We start from the raw sequence: 21374 nt of genomic DNA, 5'->3' as shown, positions 1-21374 counted from the left end.
AGATGAAAGACTTAAGTAAAACCAAGTATTGTTTAGTCTTGCAGCTTGAACACCTCCTAGAAGGAATCTTTGGACACCAATTGGCCTACACTCAGAAGATGTTAGAAATATTTGGCTTTAACAAAGTGTATCCTTCTAAAGCAGCAAAACGACGCACCCACGCGCAAAAAGTAAAGCAACATGCATGCATGCCGGCCATTTACGAAAAATTAAACATCGAAACGACGATGACACGAAAAAAGCAAACGCAACAACCGAGCCTAGCCATATTCGGCATATGAGGTGTCGAATATGGGTGATATTCGGCACGTGAGGTGCCGAATATGGGCTACAGTGACATATTCGGCACCTCGTGTGCCGAATATGGTTAGGCCCGAGTTTTTTCGGTGTACGGTGTACGAAAAGTCAATTTTTGGTAAATGAGGTGCCGAATATGGATGCTAAAATTGTAAATACGATGATGTGTTGCCTATTTCGGTAAATACGGTCGTGTATGTTGTCTAATTTTAGATTTTTGCCAACATAATGTCATGATGATTATACATGCTTAATTACATAATTAACATGTTAAGACACGACACTTGGTGACTCGCCAGCACATTGAGCTGGAGTTGTTCAAGCTTGTTGACCATTCAACTTAGTGTGGAGTGGCGACAAGACAAGTGTACAGGGACGCAGAGATCCTTGCCTTGGTGACTCAAGTTCTGAAGTGAAGACGACGATAAGTTACCAGGAGAGAGGCTAATGGTGAGATCTTGCCTTTGTGGTTTGGTGGCTCATCCGGGTTGAGGCTTTATCTTTATGACTTTGTGACTCAAGAGTCGTGACAGGAAGAGTCTTGGTAAATAGGAGCATATCTTTGGCAAAGCTTCAACATGAACTAGGGGTGGCATTCATACTATCGATACTATGGGATAAAAATTCCTTATGCCGAGTTTATTTTCTCTACCATCTTTATGCTTCTGCATTTACATTCTTGCAATCTACTTTTGTGCATTTACTTTTCTAGAATAGTTTCCTAGGATTGGTTATAAGTTACAAATCTTTTGAGTGGTAGAATAGACACACTAGATAAACCTAGAGTACATTTAGATAAAAATTGATATAGGTTTATCTTGTGAAGTTTTTGGAGTAAATTAGTTTAGACTTTTAAGTGTCCTAATTCACCCTCCCTCTTAGGATGTCACAGATCCTTTCAAGTGGTATCCAAGCCTCATGCTTTTGATAGATTTAGCCACCTAGAGTTGTGACGTCCGAGATTGGGATGGATTCTCATAGTGCTCTACTCTTCGATGGTACAAATTTCTACGTTGGAAAGTTCTAATGTCTTGTTATTTGCAAGTCTGAGGTTTTTTAAATGTTGGGAGGGTCACCGAGGAAGGGATAAGACCACGCATCACCAACAAGGAGAGGCAATTAGATACATTGGTGAAGAGTATCCTTTTATCATATTTAAATATTGGTGCATTTAATTATGTTTATTCTCTCACTAATGTACATGATATTTGAACTAGTCTCATTGAAATATATGAAGGCACAAATGAACGCAATGAGAAATATCATGTATTAGTTACTAAGCTCAATACTATCAAACAACTACCTTATGAAAGTGGTAATGACATATACTCACGTTTGAATACTCTTGTCAATGAGATCAATGGACTAGGTTTGACGCCAATTGATGATGATGAAGTGGTAAGAAGAATACTTCAACCTCTTGTTCCAAAGTACAAGTTGATAGTTTCCATCATCTACGATAAAAATGACATCAAGAAAATGACTCTAATTCAAGTGCTCGGTAAGATCACCACCCATGAAATGACCATAAACATGGGGGTGGAAGTTTCTTTCTCATCTGACACTAAGAACCTTACTCTCACAAGCAAACAAGCTAAATATTAACACATGAAGGCAAGGATGAGGAGGCAAAGAGCAAGAGTCAAGCTCAAGTAAAGATGATGGTGATCAAGATGAAGAGAGCAATAAAGAGGATGATCAAAGAATATCAAGTTATGAAGAAATTGATTCTAAGATCATCAAGCTCATCTTAAAATTAGAGAATAATATTTTCATGCCTGGTTTTTCAAAAGCATAACCAGGTGCATTTCACATGTATGCCAGGATCAGTTTCATCATATATACGGTGACATTATAAGTGATATAAAGTTCTATATCGAACGAAATAACTTTATTAAAATAAATACCAGAGTCTACAAGACAACGACGGAAGAACAGAAGATGACTCTTATGGATCTTCTAGGCACACCATTGGCAATCGACTAGGGGCAACGTGACCTAGGACGCTTTGTCTCCAATCAACGATCTTTAGCTTCCTTGATCTCCTTAGTCTTCTCCAACTGAGCATCATTTATTATTAGAAAAAGCAAGTGTGAGTATATATCATACTCCGCAAGTGTGGGAAAATATGACATGGGGCTTAAGTCAAGAAAAGGTTAGACACTGATTTACTGCACTAAGCAACCTTAACCTATAACAACCAGAATCAAGCATCCTATTTACTAAGTGTGAAGACATTTAAACAAGAGGAACAACTAATCGGATTTCATCCGACTACCAAACTCACCAGATATTCTATATCCGGTTATCAACTCATCGGGTTACCACCACCCGACTACCAAAACCAATCATCTATGATTTGCAACTAATCAAGAAGAAGTCCAAGTTGCTCTTGACCGTGAGCACAACTGATCGATCAGTTTTATACTCTGCAGAGATTGCCCATCTTTTCTCACGGGTCATGATTTTATCACTCGCATTACCAGGCGACAGTCTCCATGTTGCTGTGCTGATCAAGCACTTGCACACTTCCTATGGTGTGCTGGCAGGAGATCACTACAAGACATTTATAAAGCTCCCGCCGACCCGTAAGCACCCACTAAGGTTTCGTTGCTAATAGTGATTCCATCACTCCAGAAGTCCCATCTTGTGCCACTTAACCATCCAATTATGCTCACAGAACCGAAGGAGTGGCTAATTAATTGGCCAGACCGTACCCATATAGGCCTCGTGGATGATTGCGGTTTAGCTTGGTTACATGCTTCAAGAATCGATCCTTAGGACCCTGCACAGGAATATCACATTCTAACTATGCAGAACAACAACATGCGCCTTCTTGCACTATCCTCAAACCAACCATCATGTTAGGATTCCTATACCATGTTGCTACAAAGATTACCATACCCAGTTCATGTTACATAATTATTAGTCAAGTTTAACTCATAACCCAACCATAACAGCGACTAGCGTATCTACCCATATCCCAAAGGACTCCATCAATGGCGACAAGGAAAAATCAGATAATTGCTAGTAAACCCTAATCACGGGATTCCAATTTAGATAAGCATGCATGAAGGATAAACAACTAACATAAGATCCTAAAATAGGTGCAAGATGTTTAAGGACACTTGCCCGATGGCTGCTCAGTGATCTTCGTAAACTCAGTTCTAGCATATCTCGAAACCTTGGCCTTGTAGCTCATAGAATCTCGAACTGTTGCTCTTGGAGATCCTCATATTACTTCGGAACATAGTCGTCTACTTTTAGGAACAACTGATGAAAGAGAAAACACAAATAACTAAGAACAGTACATCAAACAGAGGCACCACACCATAAAAACTCTATGGTTGGATAGGATACGATTTTAGAAGAAATTGGGTGCAAAAATTGCTCAAATCAGAGTTCAGAAGGAGGATAACAAACTTTCATAAGATTAATTAGGGCTAAAAGGAAAAGGAGACAGAATATTCCCTAGAAATATCCTCGATGAATTTATGAAATTATTTGTTGAAGGAAAACCCTAACTATAGCGATGGTGTGACATCGACAGGGAAAAGAATAAAGGACAGGGTGCATGCGACAATATGACGGTGGTGCAAGGAAATATGGGGTTTGCTAGAAAAAGGTATGAAAGGATGTCCGAGAATATTAGCGTGAGATATCCAATATAATTCTATAGTATTATTTTAACATCTCAAATCCATACTGTACGTGTAACTACATGTGGGCCCTACATGTTGAAGCATTCTAATATGGATTCCACTATTAAAACAATACTTAGAGATTATATAGTCTGATGTGACAAATTTTGATAGACTGACATGAACAAGTATGAATCGTTGGAACTTGTTGAATTGGATGATAGCATAAAGTGGTATTCGAATTTAGAAGAAACTCGTTGAACAAGATGTTAAATAGATAACATGTATTTGAATTGAGAGGACTAAAACATAACTAACTATAGAAGGTAGGAGCTATCATGCAAAAATCTTAAACAAGAACGTAAAGATAGAAAAATAAAGGATTTCTAGAGGGGATATTTGGGATTCTCACTAAGAGAGAGAGAGAGAGATCAAAGAACAGAGCAGGGGAGCTCAGTGTGGAGGAGTCGGCTGGTGGTGGGATCTCGACGTCGCCGGTGGGGAAAAGGCACGGGGTTGACGGAGATGGCGCAGACAGGGTTGTCGTGCAGCCATGAACTCATGGCGGGTGCATCTTGACCTAGGGTACCAAAGGAAGCACACACCAGCGAGCTGAAGGCAGCGGGGTGCACGTTTTGACGGCGATGGTGGCGGCGATCACTAACGTCAACATTGGGCAGCCGTGATGGTTCAACAAATCGAAGAGAGCATGACGTAGAACGCGAGAAGGCAAGCTTGTTTTTATGGTTGGTCTAGGCAGAGAAGTTTCGAGGTAGCAGCAAAATAGCGGCGAACACTCCCAGGTTCAGTGGTGGCCATGCATAGACACATTGAAGAAGACATGCGCATTCCTGGAGATTGGCTATGAAATCTAAGAAACCATTTGAGTAGAAGTGTTCATATTTCATGGGAACACAATTATATAACTCGGGTTTGGTTAGATCATCCTCTGAGAGGAAGGTCAATCAGCGAAGATAAGATGGGTGACGATTGCGGCATGCTATGGTTGGCAACCGCGTTCTGGTAGTTTTGTTGTACAACTAGTGAAGGGATCTGAAGGTCACTTAGAAGGCTCCAAGGGACACATCGTGACATGGTTGGGGAATCCATACGACTTTTGGATTGACGGGGAATGCGAATGCAAATCCAGTGCGCGCGAAGAACACGACCAGTCACCGGACAGTGGACATTGCAATGTCGAGAACGATGGCTCTGTTGCAGATTTGGACAACTTGATTTGGGAGGATGTATAGGACTATTAGAGGCATGTCTCTGCCAAAGGACATGGCAATCCAACCCCTAGTAGGCCAGGGAATGCCGATGCCATCCGTGGCGACGCGGCTGGAAATACATGGATGGTGGATCAACATGGTACACAAGGTTCTAAGTAGATGGATTCATCTAGAGTTGTAGAACATGGCGAGGCACACATGATGATGGTGGTCGGGGCTACAGAAACTTACCATTGACAACATGATATAAGATTCAATTCAACGGTGGTGCTGAAATGTGGGCTCAAGTTCTTATTACACCGATGAAGGTCTGGTCTAGCCCTTCAGGGATCCCGAGGTTCCGTCAATGTTCTACATGGTGACATGGGTGACGTGGCTGCATCTTCGTTGGTTCATTAGAAATGCTGATGGATTCTTTGGTTCGCGCCCTGGACATGGCCATACGTAGAACAATGTGGACGGAGACGTAGATTTCGGTGGCTATGGTGCACCTTTGGCTGATATGATTTGGAGATTAGTGGAGGATGACCAGGGGAACATCCTGGTGAAAGGGAATGGCATTTGGTATGCTCGATCGCCGGGAATGAGATTGCCAATCAGGGATGATGTGGTTGTCCGCGACGACGAACGGTGCTCGGGTAGGATAGTGGTGGCTTCTAGGGTTGTGGGCATGGAAAATGAGTTGTGCAGGGCGTGCTGGTCCCTTTTATACGGCTAGGGGCGGTTGGCCACAAAGTGGGGAGCGGAAAAGGCTAGAGGTGGAAGACGAAACAGAAGGCTCCGGTTTGAGGACGATATCTCCACTGTCTGAACTCTAAATTGGACAATTTTCAAAATCTATCTTGTAGTACTCGAGAAGATCTACAACTTTGTTTTTCATTGGAACTTCTGAAAACGTTATCTTGATTTCCAAAAATACGTCACAAGATAAACTGTTTAAATTTAGCCTTATCTGCGCAGCACTGATCTCAAGGGCAATAAATCTTAGATTCATTATCCGAATGTGGACTTACATAGGTTCAAATCAAAGCTTTTGATGAGACCTACAACTTTGGTATTGTCTATTTGTATTTAAGGCTGTCTTGAACACCGAAACTACACGAGAAGATGAGGTTGGGCGACGAGGAGTAATTGGCAGTCGGAGTAATGGCCACTAGAGACAATTAAAGCGTCAGTTATGACCTTCAATTGAGGGAAATAAAGAGGGAATTGATGAGGGGATTAAATGAGAACAACGGTGTGTTCAATTCTGGTAATTAAACGACACGAGTGCATAATGAATTCATTAGTTTTGGGAGCTGTATTGAGCAGTCATGGAGTTGGGAAGGTGAATGGCATTGTTCATATCCTCCTATCGATCTGGAGATGGAAGAATGGATAGGGCAGCTTGTGCCATCTTTGGTATGCAAAGGAATTAGGGAGAAATAAAGATAAGAAACTTCGGAGCTTTGGAGAAAGGGTGAGAAGATATACAATGAAAAAAAATTGATATAGGGATTTTGGACAATATTAGGAAAATGGAACAAGGATTTATCCAACCTTAAAATTCCTTAACCTATTCTAATATTTTATAAATATATTTTTCATCACACAAAACAAATTCTATTTAAACTCTAAACTTTGTTGGAAAAACTTTCAAATTTTAGGAAAAATATTATTTTATTGTTTTTAAAATGCTCACAACCCAAAATCAGAATTTTGGGGTCTGACAAATATGAAGAGGAACAATGCCAAGATAGATCATCCAATCTCCATTGAAGACTTGATCAACACAATTGATCATATTAAGAAGGAGAAAAAGATCAAGAACAAGAATGAGGCAAGGGAAAGAGGTAAAGTATTCGCAAACATAGGAAGATGGATGCGCGACGATGAAGAATCGAGTTCAAGTGATGAAAATCTCACCATCCTCCCCTCCAAGAAAGCTCTTCCTCAAGGTCGTTATCGCGCAAGTCATCTCACAAGTGTCTTATGACCAAAGGTATGGATAACGATGTAAATGATAATGAATTCGATGAGGATTCTCTCTCTCAAGAAGAACTCCTTCATTTAATCAATGAGCAGCAAAGGGCTCTTAAGAAATAATCAAGCGAGCTTAAAAATTCAATGCACTTAATGACATTCGTGCTATCTTTATTTCTAATTATGAATAATTATTGAGCAAATTCAATTTGCTAAACAAGGAGCATGAAGAGTTTAATACTAGATTTGAGTGCATTGAATCTTAACCTAAGGCTCTTTTGAAGCAATCTACCTCACTCTTTAATTTTAAGCCTAAGGTAGATATTTTCACTTCTTATGAGGATTTATTTGATTTATCTAGTTCACCCCTTTGCAATGAGACATGCATTAAGAATGTTGTTATAGAACCATCTAATGAACTCATTGCACAAGAGAATGATGAGCTTAAGCAAGAAATGGAGAAACTCAAGGAGGACTTGGTAAGATTAAAGGGCAAAGAACATGTTCAACCTCCTCAAGATAATCGTGCTACCATGGTGAAGAAGCTTACGGAGGGGTCAACCGTGACATGTTTCAAATGTCATCAAGAATGCTACAAGTATTTCCAATGCAAGCAAGTCAAGAAGGAGACTAAGGAGAAGAAGAAGATGGCGAATCTCTCCAACAAGACCTCTAACCTCTACACCAAGTCCAACTACAAGAACAAGACTAAGAGTAAGCACTACAAGCTCAAGAAGAAAGAAAATGGTAAGGTGGTTGCGCATATGGTTGGGAGAAAGGACCGGGGATAGAACTAACCTATTTAGGTGCCTAAGAAAGTCATCATAAACATGAAGGACCCCAATCGGTTTGGGTTTCAAAGAAGACTTGAAGTCTACATGGCTTAGAAATTTGGAGACTTGGCTCACAAAATGAAGTGAAGGTTGAAGCAAAGAAGACAAGTGTACAAGATTGGGTGTATTGATGAAAATCACAATCGATTATCATATACCCAAATCCCCATCCAAAGGTAAAAGAGGTAATGGAGCTAGATGCAAAATCTTTCAATTATTGTAGCTCATTTGCCCTGTCTAGAATTGCATGTGCATATTTCAATTTATTGCAATGCCTAGTGTAGGCTTTCATATAGTAGATTGCTTGTGTTTCTTTTTCTTATGAGTAACGTACATGATTTATTAGTTGTAGATTCCTTTTATGACACTAGTTTTATAATTAGTATCTTTCATGTGCCATGATTCAATCTATAGGGTACTCTCCCTATTGTTATAAAAAAATAAGTGCATGTCTCTCACAAGTATTCAATATTTGTATGCACATATTTAGGAGGAGTATATCCTATATGTTGTGATTTTAAGATTAACATGTGTTGCTAAATGTATCTTTTGTAGTCTCATGGAGCAATCAACACGTCCTCAGAGGTATGCAATGCTTAAAGGCTACAATTGGTATCATTATCAATTCATTTGTTTATTTAAGCTATCTCCATGCATAATATGCCTTAAACTTCCATCTTGACATATTACCTAGTTGTGCATATGTCTCTTTCTTATCATATGTATGCACATATATAGGGGGAGTTTAAATCAGATTATTTGAGTTTCATGAATTGTGATCCATATGCTTTCATTTCAATTGATATCATATTCTTGAAATATTATCCCTACAAGTAGTATCCTTTTAATTGGTATTATTTCATTGGATCATGATTTATGAAGCTCTCTCCCATATGCTCTAACGCTCTTCGTCGAGTTCAACATGTGTTTGTAGTCCTTTTTGAGATTATTGACAAAGGGGGAGAAGATTGATGACAAAAGCAAGAGGCATGCCTAGTGGAAAATAAGCAAGATGCCAATGTTGACAAAGGGTGACTAATCTATATTTGGTATCAAAAGCATGCAGTGAAAAAACTCTTGCATGGATCGATCAAGGGAGATAGGGACAATAGAGAAAAGGAGACTAAGTGGTAAGAACATGCATCCAAATAATGTGGTAAGACTTTGTGCTCTTTACAATTGGTATAATTTATTATTTAAGATTCGCTTTGGTTGTGTTGTCATCAATCACCAAAAAAGGGGAGATTATAGCGAAAATGACCCAATTAGGCTATGATTATGATTTTGATGATTAATGATAATATAGTCATTAGGACTAACATATTTGTCAAGAATATACTTTAGTATATCTCATGGATGTAATACATGAAGAAGTCACCATAACCGGGACAAAGATGAATTAAATTGGACAAGTCCTAGAGAAGAGAAGTCACTGGATAGTCCGGTGCAGAAGAAATTGAACTCACCGGAGCATCTTTGACAAAGGAGGAGAGAAGGCTGAAGACTTCACTGGATAGTCTGGTGCTCAGCAAGGTGTAGCACCAGAGCTTTATCTGCAGAGAAGAGCATAACTAAAGAAGCTACTGGATAGTTCGGTGTTGATGAAGATGGTGCACACCAGAGTATTTTGGCTCGGGACAGAAGAAGTTGAACTCACTAGAAGGTCCGGTGATCAGCAGAAGATATACACCAGAGCAGTTCTTGCAGAGAGGGTTGCATGTGTTGAAGATCGGAGAACAATAGACCGGAAGGTCCGATGATGGGAAGTGAGTGCACCGGAGGCTTTACTGGAGCATTTCTTGCACAGACGATTCTAAGTGACGAAGAACAAAGATGAACTGATCGGATGGTTCAGTGTCAAGAGGAAGTGCACCGGAGCATTACACCGAAGTGTTTTGCACAGAGAAGAAGTGGCGCGATCTAGCTTAGGATAACTCACCGGATAGTCCAGTGATGGAGATGAAGTATACACTAAAGTATCCGGTGTTCATGATGACTTTGAGTGGGAGTCTAACGTCTAGTTTATGATGATGTATACACCAGATTGTCCGATGTTTATACTACTGTTGTCACCGAACAATCTGGTATTAACTGCTTTTCTAAGCAGTTGGGAAAATGACTAGTTGGCAGGTTTGAGACTATAAATACCCATCCACTCAATCATTTGAAGGTGTGGCATGCTGCTGGAGTCTAAAGAAACAAATAGACACTTGAGAATACATCCAAGCCACCAAAGTGCTTAATGTGATCATCCAAGGTAATTAATCACACGTTTAGTGAGTGCTTAGTGCTTATAGGCCTATAGAGAGTGTTGCTAGGTGATTGCTGCCTAGAGAGTAGATCAAGGGGTGATCCTAGCTTGTATCGGATGGTACGCTGGTGTCTTGGAGTCTTGTGACTCGTCGACATCTTGAGCCAGAGTTTCTCAAGCTTGTTGACCCTCTGATTTGGTGTGAAGCGGCGGCAAGACATGTGTACGGGAACGCGAAGACCCTTGCCTTAGTGGCTTAAGCTCCGAAATGAAGACGACGACAAGTGACCGGGAGAGAGGCTAGTGGTGAGACATTACCTTTGTGGCTTGGTGGCTCATCCGAGTTGAGGTCTTATCTTTGTGACTTGGTGACTCAAGATCCGGGATTGGAAGAGTCTTGGCAACCGAGAGCATATCCTTGGTGGAGCTCCAACGTAGACTAGAGGTGGTATTTATGCCATTGATATCATGGGATAAAAATCCCTTGTGCCGAGTTTATTTTCTCTATCATCTTTACGCTTTTGTATTTATATTCTTGCAATATACCTTTGTGCATTTACTTTCCTAGAATAGTTTGCTAGGATTGGCTATAGGTTGTAAACCTTTTGAGCGGTAGAATAGATACACTAGATAAACCTAGAACATATTTAGATAGAAATTGATATAGATTTATCTTGTGAAGTTTTGGAGCGAACTAGTTTAGGCTTTTAAGTGTCCTAATTCATCCCACTCTTAGGACGTCACCAATCCTTTCTGGTGCTCGACTAGATCATCTTGGAGCTGTAAGTTAGTTTCCTTGTCTCTAATATTATGATGAGTTTGAATAAACTCACGAAGTTCCCGTGTGCGAAGATGGGAAACTCTCACTTTTTCTCTAACCCATTCGGAATTTAAGTCCTCTTGTTCACCCCGTTCATCTTCAATGATCATGTTATGCATGGTGACACATGTTGTCATGATTTGTCCAACTGTGTGTTGATTCCAGAAACGGGCTGATCCATGAACAATGGCTAAACAAGATTGTAGAACTCCAAAGGTTCGTTCCACATCCTTCCTAACTACTTCCAGTGCCTTGGCGAAATATTTTCTCTTATTGCCTTGTGGAGATGGTATTTTCTTAAAAAATGTAGCCCAGTTAGGATATATATCATTTGCAAGGTAATACCCTATTTTATAATTGTGACCATTTATGATATAATTCACTTTCGAAGCTTCCCTTCGACTAGCTTTGCAAATAGATGGGAACGATGAAGAACATTAATGTCATTATGAGACCCTAGTAAACCAAAGAAGACATGCAAATCCAAAGATCTTGTAAAGAAACAATTTTTAAAATGATTGGGGCCTCATGCACATGGCCGGTATACATGCCTTGCCAAGTTGTATGGCAGCCTTTTCACTTCTAATGTATGCAATATATACTTCCAAGCATTCCGGAAAAACCTCTTTGCTCTCCAATTGTAATTAATCTAGCTATATCATTCTCATTTGGAGATCTCAGTACTCATCTTCGAATACTTCAATAATAACTTTGACAAACCTTCTTAGACTCTCTAGAACAGTACTTTCTCTAATACGAACATACTAATAGCATCCGCTGATACTCCGTAAGCTAGCATCATGAATGCTACAGTAATCTTTTGCAAAGAAGATAACCTAAGACGTCCAACACTATCTCTTTTTTTGAAAAGAATATTCATCATGTTATTCTACAACTTAGACTATGCGAAAAAACAAAGGACAAGCCATTCTAAACCTGGAGAGCCATACCCAAGAGGATCAACAGACAAGACAAATAAAAAAGGGACTAATTGCAAACCTGCGTCGAAAGAAAGTTGGGCCATAGGTTGGATCATCTGAGAAGTATTCTTTGTATAGTCTCCAATACCCGGCTTCTCTATTGCGATCAATATATTAGTGTCTAGGCACATAATCGCCATGTCGTGGAGCATTCATAAGTTGATATTGACAGTGTGCTTGGTGTAATGTAGCAATAATGAGTTCGTCGTCATCATCATCCGATGACAATGACAATTCCAATAAAGATCGACAATTCATTTCGTGTAGAGAAGGAACTACAAGCGAATGATTTGGTCTAGTAACTAAGTGAGTGACCATGCATATATAGAACCGTAAAATATAGCCATTGAATATAAAATAGTTAGAACTATTTGGTAGTTACAAGATATTAATAAAATATATGTGAGTGGAGAATAAAGAGTTAAATTTAGAGAATTGGAGCACGCTAAGAACTAGAAAGGGAATCAGGATAAGGAGCTCCCTATATGGAGGAAATATGTAGATAAATTTAGAGAGTTGGTTAAAGATGCTTAAGATTAATAGAATCATTGATATTGAAATGGCTAAATCGTTTGTCATGCTGTATAGTTTTCAAAGGAGCGTAATGTTTAGCAAGCAACTAAATCTTGTCATGTAGATACAATGTCCATCGAGGGATAGATCCCACGCTAGAGTTAATACTTAGGACATAAAATGGTTGTCACTTGAATTTTGACATCTCTATTCATATCCGTCGATAATGTGGTGAGGCAGCTCAGGTAATTTCTAGATTTCTCTATTGAGCCAATAAACAGCTGCTTATTACTTACATTAGAATATTTAACGGAACATTTCACCATAGCAAAATTACACAGATCTAAGGTTTGTTTCCAACGATCCAAGGGAGTGCCCCCCAATTTCAAATGGCAACCCCAACCCGCCGAGGTGCCAAAACCCAACCCAGCCGAGTTCTCACTCGAGAGTCCTCACCGCTCCCTCACTCGGCCATCCCTCATCCCTTCCCCAACGCCTCCAGCCGCTTCCCGTAGAGATCCAGGGCGGGCACACATCCTTCCGCCGCAATGGCGCCTCCCCTCCGTCTCCCCTAGGCGGTCGCCGCCGTCCCCCCCCGCCCTCCGCCGCCTCTCGGATTAATCCCTCCTTTCGTTTCGCTGGTATCGAAGCCGCCCTTGCAAACTTTGTTGGATCGACTCTTCGTTTAGTTTTGTCAGAAATACTTTCTTGTTTGTCGTGAGCTCTCAAATCCGAATCCCTGTCCTCTACAGTGCGTCTGGCTCGGCGCGGATTTGGTGGCTGCGTGGTGGAATACTAGTACCAGATCGTTTTCCAAATTATTTTGGGGGTTCAATCGTTAGGTACGCTCCCGAGAGATAGGTTGTGTTAAAACCTGAAAAATACGGGCTTGCTTTGTTCTGTTCAGTAGATCTACGATCTTTTCTCGGCTTAGCCTGCTTCGATGTTTCGTGGTTTTGTCCTTTCCGCATTCCTGTCTCGATCATTTGAAATGTGCTCTGCCGACACGGTTCGGAGGTTTTCTTTGACCCATGTATTGCAAAGTGGTTGTGGCTCCCGTTCTATCATACTCTAAATGCACCATGTGTCATTACATTTTTCATCTTTATTTATGATCCGGGTAATTCACACCGCAGAAAACATATTGTGGAAACAAAATGATAGGGCAGTGGAATATGAGATTAAAAGGACACCATAATTTCTAGACAAGAACACCTTGTTTCCACCAAAGACCAAAAAAGCAACGTCACCTGAGAAAATATATTGTTTCGCTGACTTCTGCTCTCAAGAGACCGGGTAATTTTGATTTAACCTCTGCACTTGAGACTAACTATGTCGTGTGAGTTGTTTTCTTTTATGTTGCCTTGCATTTGCACTTGTTTATCTGTCAGTGTTGCATGATGCCTAATGCATACTCTGATTCACTTGTTCAGGTCCACAATATTAATTAGTAGTTCTATTGCTTTTTTGTTGCTCAAATCCAAAAAGTAATTTCTTTTAACAAATTCAGGCTTACATGGCCGCAAGAAAGGAAAAATCTGCGCTTATTGCTTCGCTACCACCCAGTGGTCGAATCACAAGATCTCAAGCTGTTGCAAATCGCACAAGGTCTGGGGTGGCTCCTTCTGTACTAGTACCATTACCTGTGAAAGCTGGCCTGAAACAGACAGTGAAAGGAAAGACAAAAAGAGGCGCTTTGGATGAGAATGCCAGGGCAAATGCTGTAACTTTAGCCCCTCAGCCTAAAAGGCGCACAGTTCTCAAGGATGTAACCAACTTAAGCTGCGTTAACTCATCCAAAAATTGCACTGCACTTACTAAGTTGCAGGTATTAAGATGTTCTGCACATTACTGCTTTATGCTAAGATGAATTTTGAATCTCTACTTTTTTTGATGCTTTGTCAATGGAATGACAAGTTGTTCCTTTGTTCCAGTCGAGGCCCTCCCAAAGGGTTGGACGAGCTCCAAGCAGAAACAAGCAGTGTGCAAAGAGGGTCCCTAAGCCACTCCATCTGGCTGCTGGTGGAAATTCATTTGTGAATGATTCTAACAGTGCCGAAGAAACGCAAAAGGCAGACCTTTTGGCACAGAAAAAGAACTCCACTGTTTTGCTTGAAAACAAGGGGGCACTGTCGTTACAGAATATTGAACGGAACAGGGACAGTGCTTGTCATGAGGTCTTCTTTAAGGAAAGAAATGTCAGGGGTAAATCTGAATCTGCTGATTCAAAGGCTGGTTAGTTAAGCTGCATGTTCTTTTTTATCATTGAGCATCTGGACTTCTCGTAGTTAAGATTTGTTAGAAGTCACGATCTGAATCTGCTGGGTTTCTCTTAGCTTGTCATATCACCCTTAGCTGCTGCTTGGCCTGCTTTTATTTTGACCATACTCTTGATGGTCATTCCACAGTCATGGACCATCGAACCAACAAAGCCGTGACTGTAAATATTTGTGTACACGGCTGACTTCTGAGTTACTTGTAGAACATGGATATGTTCTGTTTAATTGGGTGTAGCAGCTTAAAAATCTCTATTTGTTCCAGGTGACTCTGCTGGTTTGGACATTGTAGATATTGACAAAGATAATGGCAATCCCCAAATGTGTGTTTCCTATGTTGCAGAGATATACACAAATCTAATGGCTTCAGAGGTATGTTAATGTTTTTTGGTGACAAAAAAGTTTCTTACTACTGTTTAGGCAGACCTCTGGTTCCCTCACATTTCACAAGTCCTATGAAGCTAGGGGAAAAAAACTTCTGTTTGGTATACTTGTGTTTCATTTCTGTGCTGCAATGTTGCCATGTTGTTCTTGATTGAATGCATTAAGGCTCCACCTTGTGGTTATCTTATCCCCCAGCTTATAAGAAGACCTAGATCAAATTACATGGAGGCTTTGCAACGGGACATCACAAAGAGCATGCGAGGCGTTCTAATTGATTGGCTTGTTGAGGTTCGCACAGATTGCTATTGATGAATTTATACATAAATTGTTCAACTACATTTTTATACCAATATCAGATCATTCATTGTTGGCATCTCATTGCACAACTTCACATAGAAACCGATGTATATAACATGCAAACATAAAGTACCTAGTTTTATGTGAATGCTACATATTGCATCTACGAAAATTCTTTCCATTTCCATCTAAGTATTGTTCTACTTTTTTCCTTTCAAAATATCATAGTTATTTGATGTCACTGAAGAGGAGAAATTTATATGAGATAATTGAATCAGATGGTAATGATTGACACATCCTTTGTTCTTTCAACACATAACTTGGCGAGAGCCTGAGATGCTATAGGGGTCATAGTATAATAACCATTGTCTTCAGCATCAGAATCTGACTTTTTTTAAATATAATTTTCTCTAATGCATACTTGGCATCTACCTTTTCTTTTCTCTTCTGATGATTATCCTGTATACATTTCAACCTTTGCTGCTCATGACTTATCATCTTATGAAGTTTTGTACATTGTCTTGCTTGCAGGTTTCTGAAGAATATAAGCTTGTGCCAGATACACTCTACCTCACTGTAAATCTTATTGATCGATTTCTTTCTCAGACTTGTATTGAAAGACAGAAACTACAACTTCTTGGAATAACCAGCATGCTGATTGCCTCGTAAGTTTTGGATTTGATTTACTTTAATATTCAGTATTGACTTTTCGAGAAGCTTTGAACTAGATAGGAAACTGTATCATACAATGGTTTTTGGTTTGCCTGGCTGCTGAAGCAGCTTATTCTGTGGCTAGTGCATCAGATAATTACAAATGAATGACTCTGCAAGTTCTTTGTGCATATGGTTTCTGCTGCCAAGGTGCCAGTGATTCCCATGTCATTGAAAATATTGAATCTTTTTTTTTGCAGGAAATATGAAGAGATCTGTGCTCCTAGTGTTGAAGAATTTTGTAACATAACTGACAAAACATATGCAAAGGCTGAGGTATTTGTTTCATGTATGTACAAAGAGTTATTGAACCTCAAGAACTGATATCCTCCTGATTCAACAGGTGATAAAAATGGAGTGCCGAGTGCTTAATGATCTGGGATTTCATTTATCTGTTCCAACACCAAAAACATTTCTCAGGTTACTCTCCACAAGCACATACATATAATTTTTATTTTCCAATGCAAAGTCATCCTTCCATTAGTCCACCACTAACATGTTTTTCCTGTTTTTCTTTAAATTTTGATCAGGAGATTCCTTAGAGCGGCACAGGCTTCTTGTAAAGTAAGATTGGCATCCAACCATATTGCATCTATTTCCATTGAATTTATATGTGTGAACCTCAACACTAAGTTGTCAAACTATATTTCCAGGCTCCTCTGACAACTTTGGTTCATCTGGCCAATTATCTTGTGGAATTGACTTTGATTGACTACACTTTCCTGAAATTTCTCCCTTCAGTGGTGGCAGCATCTGCAGTCTTTCTTGCAACATGGACACTGAATCAATCTGAAGGCCCATGGGTTAGTATGAAAACGCCGGATACATACCTCTACGTAATCTGAAAATTGGTTATATCTTTAATCTGTAGCTTCTCTTCTACAGAACCGTACTCTTGAGCACTACACCTCTTACAAAAGCTCTGATATTCAGATATGCGTGTGCGCCCTGTGGGAACTTCAGCACAACACCAGTAATTGCCCCCTCAATGCTATACATAAAAAGTACAGGCAACAAAAGGTTTGCAAAATCACCACTTGTTGCTTGAGTTCCTAGCACACTGCTCTAGTAGCAAGTAACTAGCAAGAAAAACCGAAGGCTTCGCCTAGCTAGGATAGAAGTAGAGTCCCACATTCTTCTTGTCTCTGTGTAAGTGATAGATTGTCAGTTTTCCATTCATCTAATTAAATTGCATTCTGTTGCAGTTCGAGTGTGTAGCCAACCTGACCTCACTGGAGCTACCACAGTCACTCTTCATTTGACAGGCCGTTGACATCAACACCCCATTGATCAACAACCGTTAGAAGCAATCACTTGATACTATGTCAACGTATGGTACTTCCCTCCTTATCTGACTTTGTTGTGTTGACCTGATGCGTTATAGTTCCCTGCCCTATTTTCGAGTCATGCAGTAGAAGAGATGGCTCCCAATTGGAGTCTTTTGACTGACAGCGTTTGTTCGCATGTAAATCCACCACTGTGTGAAGGCTGCAGCCTTGAATCTTACTATTGTAAGATCCTGTCGACCTATCCTGTAAGATCCTGTCGATCTATCCTGTATAGCGGAAAAAGTGATGATCTCCCACTCCAATGATTTCCACCTGATGATTTGCCACCTTGACCCACATGTCACTGACCAGGTGGTCCGACCATTGCAACTTGGTGTGGGGAAAAGTTGAAAAGAATGAATTGAATACTGGGACTGTTCTTTTCTTAAAAGGAAATGGTGAAAATGGATGTGGTAATACCAGGCTTACATGTCTCCTAAAAATGAAAGTGTCATATTGGACATCAACATGGAAGGCGCCTTTGACCATTGAATTTTGTTGGAATACATTTATAAACTTATAATATTATGAAGTTACTTTTCTGCGATGATTATATAAACATGGTTTTCATATGTTCAATCTCAATATTTACAAAGACATTGATATCATAAGTTTAAAAGGCATGTTGCATGTATCTGAAAATTACTGTATTTGTTCATCTGAAGTAGAATTTTTAAACTGGTTAGAGCTCGAAGGCAAACATCGTGCAAATGATTTAGAACCCAATTGTTTCTTTGCATGCATGACTAAGAAGGATCCTCTGATTTGGCGATGATCTCTAGATAATGATACGGAAAGGTCTCCTAAATTTGAACCAGAGTTGGTAACATGCCCTCTTTTTATAGAGATAATCCCCTGCGTACCACTGCATGCTAGATAAACACTTCATTTGCCACCAAGAAAATGACAGTCCCTCCTATGCCAACCCCTATTTTTTTTTTCCATTCGCTATGTGCCACTTCCATCAACCGGACATGAAACGCCTATTAACTGGTGCAGGAAAAATACTGTTTTGCCCTTGTTTGACATTTGGCTGCTCATTTTTTGCCTTTTCCATTCCTTCAGCTAGATGTTGAGTTGGTCCAGCGGGGGTTCAACTCAACGTCTAGCTGAAGCTACGCCCTGTAGCCTGGACAATGATCTTCCTCGAGGCCGGCTGTAGACACAGGAAAGAAAACTGTTGACGCGAAAAGTGGTCACGTCAAACATCGAGCATCTCATATGCAAATCGAATCAAAATGTTTCTAGAAGGATTGGAAGTTCCGGCCTTCCCGATCGGAAGTTCCGACCTATGTACTCAGTGGGTAGCACTGTCACTGTGGTACTACGCCGTTGAGCCTTCGTCGTCACTCACGCTCAGGAGGGACCTGTCAGAGCATAGTCGGTCGGTAGTTTGTCCTTAGTTGTGGAGATCAAGAACAAGAAGCAAAATATGTTGGAAAGTGAATTAGAGCAAAAGGGATAAAAAAGAGAGATAAAAGTAAATTGTTTTGATTCGATTGGATGATCGTCCTCTTCAATTGGCTGTGGCCCTTCATATTTATAGGGAGGGATGGTCTTGCCCCGTTTTGAGTCGGATTCTATCAAAACTCCCATTCAAATCCGATTCTATCTCTTCCCAAAATCTTGGATCCGGTGAGAACAAATTTCTAAATGTCGGACCATCCAGTGTTCACAAAAATTGGAAGTTCTGATATTATGATAGGATGTTCTGACCCGTTGAATTCTCCACCTCTAAAATTCTTCACACTATGTCAATTTTGGTCATCAACGGAAACTATAGCAGCTGCACCCTCTCCTTCCCATCATAGTAGATTAGCATATCCATGTGCGCTGCCTTGGCCTAAGAGTCAGAAGAGCGGTACACGTCGCCATTCAACAAACGTGTCAGTTGAACATGTGAGCTGAGCCAACACTTCTTTGGTGTCAGCCACACCACCTTAGAACTACGAAAGCATCTAGGTCTCTACTTCGAGTTTTGATGATTAATTATAACACGATCATCGTGACTAAAGTGTTTCTTATAGAAAAAATTGAAAGTTAGATTACTATGATGTTTCTTGGTTATTTTGGACCTCCATATAGGTATTCATGATGATTGTTAAAGGATATGCGCAAAGATTAAGTACTATTTAGTTCTAAGTGTCACATAGAGTTGGGATTGACATTTAGAGTAGAAGGTCTCGTTCTTCGTACTTCTTTGAAACTTCTATCCCGTTGAACTCTGTTTATGCTATTGGTAAGTGTGCAAGACTTTATGGCAGATCCAGGGGAGAATTTTCTGGACAGGTTCTTATGGTACTTCAAAGCTAGAAAATAGGCAAGATGAGACCTTTAAAAGGGAGGCTTCCGAGTGTTCTTTTGGTCCCCTGAGCGCCGCGGAGGCCAGCAATTTTCATTCAGTGAATAAAAATTACTGTTCTTTTTCCTTTAGCCTGGGGGGGGGGGGGTTGAGGATAATAGTTTAACCTAGTTTGAGCTAAAGAGTTGGTTGTGATGCACACTAATCAAGTCTAGCGCTAGGTAGCTTAGATGAAACTAAAGAATGTGAAGATCAAAGACGGGACGAAGTTTAGATTGAATTGGAGAAGTCCTAAATTCACTATGCTCATCGAATGATCCGGTGTGAATACCGGATGATTGCACTATAATATTAGTTCCCTGGGTTTCTCAAGACACATTCACTGGAGAATTTGTGTAGAGAGCATGTTTTTCGTGGTTTTTAGAAGTTTACACACCGGATGTTTCGGTGAGCATTGGAGTATTTCATTGGTATATTCATGCAGAGGCTATGTGTTTATTGAACTTCAGGAGCTACGTCCATTAGATAATCCAATGGCTTCATCGGAAGGTACCCACCAGATGTTTCAGTATGCATCGGAAGGTTGCACCGAAGAAATTGCGCAGAACCATTGTTGGCGAAGGTCAAAATTGATAGATGCACCAAATGTTCCGATGTTGATGTTTGAATCTCACTGGATCATCCGGTGAGTGTGGCTACACAGTAACGACTAGTTTCTGAAGTTAGTGGATTTATGTTCATTGGATGTTCCAATGTAGAGGATTGAAGATAAATAGATCATCCAATGTTCATTGTTTTTATGGTCCAAGTGGGTAACGGTTAGTTTGGCCCTTGGGGCTATAAATATGCCCCCTCTGTGCCTTGAAGACTCTCTTGGCTAGTGGTTTAATTAGTTCATTTACATCCTTGTAGAGTCAAGAGGAAAAAAAAGCACTTGAGTGATTTCTAAGCTCCTCAATTGCAAGATTAAGGATATCATCATTAGTGCTAGGAGAGTAGCTAGTGTACATCCATCCATCACTTTGAATATATTAGGTAAAGTGAAGTTCTTAGCTTGTTACTTTTGGTGATGGCATAACCTAAACTCACTACTACAGATATAATTTTTCCAGGGTGTAGATTACAGTCAAATTTTTGGACTTGATGGTACTAAAGCTATTGCAGTCAGTTCCTTAGCTCAGACCTACTAAAACTGACCACCTGGCAAAGAATCGACTATCCTAATAGCCTATTGCAGTCGGGTTGTAATAAGAACCGACTGCAATATATTATAGTCGGTTAATGCCCTAAGCTGATTGAAATAATTGGACTAATATAGTCGGGTTATAGTTAGAACCTACTGAAATAAGTTGTAGACAATTCATGTCACAAACTAAATGCAGTAATTGGATAGATACAGTGGGTTCTAAATGAGAACCTATTGAAATATGTTGACAGTGGGGGCTGTTGTTGCTGTTTCCTTAATTTATGGTGTAATGGGGTCCATTAATTAATCATTTTGAATTATTTCCATGTTCAATTCGCGCGTCCATCATGCATGCCCTCCT

At 40.1% G+C, this 21374-nt stretch overlaps 1 protein-coding gene across 3 annotated transcripts; it reads left to right on the top strand.

Moving 5' to 3' along the window:
• The first annotated feature begins 12914 nt into the window (after positions 1–12914).
• On the top strand, positions 12915–18048 carry LOC133905791 (cyclin-A2-1-like). 3 transcript variants are annotated; one of them, XM_062347554.1, is made up of 13 exons: positions 12915–13170; positions 13282–13371; positions 14040–14357; positions 14464–14764; positions 15071–15177; positions 15385–15477; positions 16018–16151; positions 16398–16473; positions 16541–16617; positions 16728–16761; positions 16851–17000; positions 17131–17217; positions 17403–18048. In XM_062347554.1, the coding sequence occupies exons 3-13, from the start codon at positions 14046–14048 to the stop codon at positions 17457–17459; spliced, it is 1428 nt and encodes a 475-aa protein (XP_062203538.1). In that variant the 5' UTR covers positions 12915–13170; positions 13282–13371; positions 14040–14045; the 3' UTR covers positions 17460–18048. The 3 variants fall into 3 exon arrangements, with proteins under 3 accessions (XP_062203538.1, XP_062203535.1, XP_062203536.1); XM_062347551.1 differs by having other exon boundaries at positions 17083–17217; positions 17403–18044; XM_062347552.1 differs by lacking the exon at positions 13282–13371 and having other exon boundaries at positions 17083–17217; positions 17403–18044.
• Positions 18049–21374: the final 3326 nt, after the last annotated feature.

The sequence above is a fragment of the Phragmites australis genome, chromosome 23 (assembly GCF_958298935.1).
Source record: "Phragmites australis chromosome 23, lpPhrAust1.1, whole genome shotgun sequence".
Lineage (NCBI taxonomy): Eukaryota > Viridiplantae > Streptophyta > Magnoliopsida > Poales > Poaceae > Phragmites > Phragmites australis.
This window is presented reverse-complemented; position numbering and strand designations above follow the sequence as displayed.

Excerpts from the sequence above, each read along its gene's own strand:
- LOC133905791 (XM_062347552.1), top strand. The coding sequence starts at position 14,046 with ATGGCCGCAAGAAAGGAAAAATCTGCGCTTATTGCTTCGCTACCACCC. Across the intron at positions 15,478-16,017 it reads TAATTGATTGGCTTGTTGAG|GTTTCTGAAGAATATAAGCT; the intron begins GTTCGCACAGAT and ends TCTTGCTTGCAG. Across the intron at positions 16,152-16,397 it reads ACCAGCATGCTGATTGCCTC|GAAATATGAAGAGATCTGTG; the intron begins GTAAGTTTTGGA and ends TTTTTTTTGCAG.